Consider the following 6,561-nt stretch of genomic DNA (forward strand, 5'->3'; position numbering starts at 1 on the left):
TCAATACTTCTCGGACGTTTTTTCCCAGGAGATGAAAGATGTTCATCTTCTGTGGACTTGGAATCTTCCTTCCGGATCCTCGTCACCGTTGATACGGAAACACCGGTATAGTCCGCAATACGCGCATTGGCTTGTTTCACGGCATGCAGATATTGCCCTTTATTTGCTTCTTCGTCACACTTTCGGATTACATGCCGAATAATGTTTCGGGCCTCACTATGGACGGTTTGGCCCCTCTTTCGAGATTCCATTTCGTTTATTAAATATTTAATTTAATAAAAAGTAAAACTATAAAACTAATATTGAATAAATAAAAATGTAAAAAATGCAAAAAGTAAAAAAGGATAAATATGTATAAAGACAAAAAGTAAAAACGATAAATATGTAAAAAATGCAAAAAGTAAAAATGGATAAATATATATAAATGCAAAAAGTAGAAAAAATAAATACGTATAAATGTAAAAAACGAAATATATAAAAAATTAACTAAAATTAAAAACACGATAATAAACTAAACTAAACTAAACTAAATTGTAAAAAACACTACACTACTATAATAGAAAAAAAGAATTTAAATTAAATAATTAAAAAACGCTTTGGATAGACTCGATACGCACTGGCAGACTACTCTGGAGAAACTGTTGGTCGTTGGAAAAAGCGTTGGAAAAGCAACGTTTTTCCCACTCTTTGCTCGAATCCAGTCTAGAGAAATTATTGCCATGTGGTAAAATGAGAAGTGCAGAATAGTTGACCTGCTCATAGGGTTATTTGATGAATAGCAATCTCCCTAGGGGATCCAAAGCAAGATCTACTGGGTCTCCAGACTTTTCAGAAACAATTATACTGGAATCGCTTTTATTTTCCACGGTTTTCCTTATCGCAAAACTCTGGACATCTATCCAATAAATGTGTTGGTTTATGGGATCAAATTCTATGGAACGTACGTACTGTAGGCCTCGAATTCGAAGACCATAGTTTGGATAATTGCTATTATCAGGAAGAAACCGATAAATTGTGTTGGATAAGCTGTACATCATAAAGTTGTTTTGCGCTGTAAAAGAAATAATATATTGTTATGTTTAAATTAAATTGCAAAGCGTCGAGAAACGAATATTTCTCTTTCTTCGCTACTATCGCAGCTCCAACATAAGCATACCCTTGGATAGGAGAGACCGAAACAGATTGTAAAAAATAAAGTTCGCAGAAGTATTGTCGAAAGTGTTTCTCGGAAGTATTATCAAGTCCCGGTCTCCCCTTCCATGCTGAATGTTGATATTCAGCGTTTATGTTATAAACAGACACAACCGCCAACTGCGTGGTGCTACACACACTGTCGCGGGCGTGCACGTATGTATATTGTATACGTACAGTACGATTGTATAATAGCGAAAGTTTTCCTGCGAATATTTCAGAAACTAAGGCCGACCGCCAATTTTGTCAAAGGAAAAAGTTACTCAAAAGGTCGAGTTTAGCAACATATGTGAAGGTCATCGGCGAGGTTCCAGTTCATCGGCAATTGACTTAAAATCATTGCCAACCAATTAGAACTGTCAAAGAGAATAAATGTGACTTACCGTTACAAGAAATAACAAGTGTGAAAATGTGTTGAAGCCACATTGTCGCGGTCCGATGTTTAGCACAGTTGTTTGTAAACTGAAGCACAACCTGAGGTTGACGGGCTTCGCGTTGCGGCCCCCTGGTGGCTTGGAGCAGTGATGCCAGAATTTTTTTTTTTTTTTTTTTTTTTTTTTTTTATTGATATTAAATTACATTTACAACTAGCTTCATTGAGCTAACCAGCAAATTTGATGAACTAGAGACGTGGCATGCGTGCAGTAAACGCTCCGTAGCGTTGCCGCTTCCATTACATGTGATGTTCCTTCTTTACTTAACTCTGCAAATCGGTCGGTTTGTTCCTTTTTAGTCTTCTGTGTTGTGGTGCCTGATTTAGATCCTTGACATTGTCGTTGGGGTGATTTAATATTCGTTTCTTGTGTGCTGTCGCAAATTTTTCTATGTGTTGTTTGATATTATGTATGCTCAAATCATTATGAAGAGAGTCTGAGGTAATGTACCAAGGGGCGGCAGCAATAGTCGCTTATGATTCGTTGAATGCGAACGTATACGTCAAAATTTTACAGTCCTTTTTACTTAATAACTTTTTACAGAATAGATTCCTAAACTCAAAATTGTTATTTTTGCATGTTATTTGATACGTGCTTTCGATCCATATACAGTATTGTCTCTCTACAGGGTGTCCCGTAAATAGTGTAAGAACCGGAAATGGGGGGTAGGTAAGACGACTCTAAACAACAATTTCCTTTGCAAAAATGTCGGATGGGGCTTCGTTTTTGAATTATTAACGAAAAACACTGACCAATCACGGCGCGCGCCTTTTTTCGTATTACTCGTCAAAGCCTAAAAAAAATTGGATGGCATTTGAATGCCTTGCAGAGAACCGATGTACCTTCAGCCTCCCCAAACGGCAGATGAAGCGCATTGATGTAGAAAAAGATACAGCGAATAAAGTTTTGCCCAGATCTAATGCATCTCCGCTGTGTCGTTCGATCGAGATATGGAAATATAGCTCGATCGAACGAAGCAGCGGAGATGCACACGGTCTTGGCAATACGTTATTCGGTGTATCTTTTTTCACGGTGAAAAACCAGAGATGCCCTTCAGGGAGGGTGAAGGTACATCGGTTCTCTGCAAGGCGTTCAAATGCCATCCAATTTTTTTTAGGCTTTGACGAGTAATACGAATATATCTCGATCGAACGACACAGCGGAGATGCATTAGATCTTGGCAAAATTTTATTCGTTAATAGGAAAAGGATAATGTTTGTAAGATATCGAATGGCAAAAAATAAACTATTATTACTTCTATAAAAAATAAACTGTTTTTTATCAATCATTAATTTAAGTACACAGTCTCATTGGTATTATAAAGTTAATAGGCACGAATAGGTATGAATTTTTCTTACATAACACAAAGAAATATCGTTTGTTCCTTTTCAAAATAAAATATCAATACCGTGACAAAACGACTATATATTTCCAGAATGTTTCGGAGCTCAGAAAATTATGATTTCCTAAGAACGGAAAAATTAAAACATTGTAATACTTTCACGATCTAGGAACAAAATACACCGAACATCTTGATGTCTTTGACGACCGAGGTCTTCCCTCACCAGAGTTTGGAGAGTCGATTGTAGTACGTGATTCACTTTCATGTCTACATCTTGCGGAATAATTGCTGACCGACTCATCGGAATAATCTGTAATTTTGCAAACAGTTAGTGGTGAAGGTTGATAATTACATAAATATATTATATAAATATAGCGCTCCCTTTTGATTATATTAAGAGTTGTAATTTTATGTATAAATTTCTTTCCAATTATTCCCAGTAATAAATGTTTTTAACTTAGATTTGCAAAAACCCATGTTTAAGAATCAAAAACAGCAGTTTTTTAAATGTAAATTGAGGCTGATCATTACGTTTATGTACATATGTATCATTAGTATCTAAACATACCACTTACCAACAGAACCAAAATTATACACACTAAAATTCATTGGTACATTAAATAGAACTCACCAGAAATATTACATTTTTCAAAAGTGGACCAAAGTCTGCTGTTATTTAAGGGGGTATCCTGGTGTAGATCACCGAAAATAAAGGAATCTTTGGGAATTTATTTTAAAGAAAATATTTATTAAATCGAATTCGGAGCTATGCGGGTTTAATGGTTGTTGATTAAACTATGTAAAAATATTTTTTTTTAGTTTTAAAAAAATTATATAGCGGAAGTAGGACGGCATATGTACAGTGTCTCGGCGTCGAACGTCTGAATTTGCGGGTGCTCCTGTTCCTTTTGTACTCGTCTGAAATAAAAATACAAAATATTTCTTACTCTTTATGAACACAGTTTGTCGATGGACCTTGAAAAGTGGAAAAAACTTGAAAATTGACAAAGTGGCGGCACTTTGAAAATAAAACGCGATTTTTCGCTGGAAAATTCATTTTTGTTCATGCAATAAATATGCTTTAAATTAATTAATATATTTATTTTGTAGGTTCATCGACTAGTACGTGTAGTAAACTATATGTGTGTAAAATTGCAACCCGATTAGTCAAGTAGTTTTTGAATTATTTGACCCGCAAATCGTAAGAAAGTAGTTTCGAGAAAAACACGTTTAAAGTTTTCGGTACAGAAAAGTAGGAAAGAATGTGATTTTTGGATACTTACAGCTGTTTTCTATTAGTCTGCTATTCCAGGCCCGTATAACAATCCTTCCGCTTCTTCGAACAACTCGTTTTGCTCGATTTGCAATTGTCTTCGAGCCATTCGAGCCTCTTTGCTGCTCCATAAGCTGCGGCGCTTCTGCCTCTTCGTCCGCTTGGCATTGTAAGTGTCGGCGTACAACTTACACCGAGGTCCGATTGTTATTTCTAATGTTTCCATTATATGTAAAATGGCAGCATACCCTTCATTAAATATGCCAGCGGCTATATAGCTGGCGATTTCGATTATTTTTCGCCCCGAATGCAAATGCTTTGGCGTTAGTCGCCAAACTGTAGCATTAAAGCTTTCATTTGCATTTTGTGTATGCCCGCCTAAGCATCTTTCTAATAGGTCGTGATTAGAAAGGCTTTGATAAATGGGCAAAATATTTTTCTCGACATCTGAATGAAACGGAGGCGGGTGCTTGAAATTTTGACCTGAGGCCTGAGCGGCATGATACCCGCACCAGCTGTCTGCACCTACCGGGCAATTATCGTGCCTTGGATTTTCATCCGTCGAACATAGATGAAAATAAGTTGCCATTATGGCTTTCTCCATTTCATCAGCGGATTCAATATTCCTCCTGATTGCTAGTCCGTAGTATTTTGTTAACTTTTTCATGAGGGTGTCAGTTAGCTTCCCTCTTCCGCCAAGTTTCTTTTCTTTTTTTATATTTCGTAGCCGACTGCCCATTCGTTTTTCAACGTGGGAAACGCATTCACTTTTTGTTACTTGGAAATCGTCTCCATATAGTTTTAAATCTAAAACAGCTTTAAATGTCTTAGAGTCACCGTCGCCGATGTAGTTTCCGTATTTTACTCCATATTTTTCTTCGGATGTAGAAAACATTTCTGTGATGGAGTCAACCTCCATTTTTCCCGCCGAACCTTCATGGTTTGATGAGCACTCTTCTTTATGATCTTCATACCATTCGGCATACTCCGCTGTGGCTTCTTTTTGTCGCCAAATCGTGCATGCTTGACAGTAGCTGCTTTTGACAACGAGATCTACCACTTTGCCGCTATAGTAGCTGTTCGAGAATTAACTCTCATTTTTAGCAACACGCACGTGCCTTGTTTCTTTTCAATGTTTCGCTCATGCCGTGGCCACCACGACGCTCATTGGCAGCACCTCTCGGGCACACTTTGTGCGCGAGCAGGATAGCTGGCCCACCTGCGCGCGCAACGATCTCTCTACCGGCGGGTCGAAACCTCGTGGTGGCCACGAGTGCGGCCATTAAGTCAGTCTTGTTCGTAATCTAAAACGCGACAAGTGTGCTCTGTTTTTCAGTCTTAGTTTCCTTTGTTCTTTTGTGCCGCATATAATCTACTGTGTTCAATGTAATTAATTCACAACTAATTATCAAGGCTCACGCTCATAAATCCCTTGCAATTAATATAATTGCAAGGGTATTATGAGTTTTAAACTCGTAATAAACGGTTGATTCTCATTCTCACTCGCGCTCAGAAATGGCGATCAATAATATCGCCATTTCTCATAACCGCTCGTGTAAAACTCTTACTTAAACGTACCGCTCATTAATTATGTATTTCACAAACGGGACAATGTTGTTAATAAGGACCTTGTTTAATTAACTTTGCACCATAGTCATTTTTCGCGAACCCTCTCATAACCGGCATCTCAATGAAAATCTCTACAGTTCACTTCAATCTTAAACAGTAGCCAATTAGTGTTGTTACACCAAACAATGAAGTGAAGCCGCGTTTTTCCACGACCCATCGCCGGAAACATTTAAATTTGTTGGTGATCTTCCTTTTTTCTCGGTTTCTTCTTTTTCCTCGTGTATTGCTTTTTGGCATAAACTGTCGAATACTGTTTTCGTGGCAGTATGAATATGCCCCACCACAAGGTCGTACATGGATTTACTTAGCCCTTGCCCGATGTCCATAATGCCGCAGAATAAATTTATGCCGTCTCTACCGACGCCTAGAAGTCGCATAGCGAAAACTATTCGTCGATTGATTTCATATCCGTTATTTATGAAAGGCCCCGATGAAATTAGGCGACGGCTGCAGTGGCACAAAACAACAACTTTAAATCCGACGCCCCGAATTTTTTCTTCTTCAAATTTTATATTTTTTTTACAGTCTTTGCAAATAATTATATCTGATAGCGCACCAAAAAAACTTACGAATTCTATTATTCGATACGAAAACTTAGAAACATGGGTAATGTCGGAAGTACTCGAGGTCGATAATTTTCGAGCGGATGCACTTTCTCCCATGGGTTCATCTTCTTTTTGAAGATACTGATT

The 6,561-nt window shown here is 37.6% G+C and overlaps 1 protein-coding gene across 1 annotated transcript; it reads right to left on the reverse strand.

The window, feature by feature from the left end:
- Window positions 1-3,809: 3,809 nt before the first annotated feature.
- Window positions 3,810-4,861, reverse strand: LOC122404334. Its single transcript, XM_043408270.1, has 2 exons — window positions 4,251-4,861; window positions 3,810-3,885 (listed from the first exon to the last, which is right to left on the reverse strand). The coding sequence occupies exon 1, from the start codon at window positions 4,842-4,844 to the stop codon at window positions 4,263-4,265; it is 582 nt and encodes a 193-aa protein (XP_043264205.1). The 5' UTR covers window positions 4,845-4,861; the 3' UTR covers window positions 3,810-3,885; window positions 4,251-4,262.
- Window positions 4,862-6,561: the final 1,700 nt, after the last annotated feature.

The sequence above is a fragment of the Colletes gigas genome, unplaced genomic scaffold (genome assembly GCF_013123115.1).
Source record: "Colletes gigas isolate AHSC1104 unplaced genomic scaffold, ASM1312311v1 Colletes_gigas_Sc00194, whole genome shotgun sequence".
Lineage (NCBI taxonomy): Eukaryota > Metazoa > Arthropoda > Insecta > Hymenoptera > Colletidae > Colletes > Colletes gigas.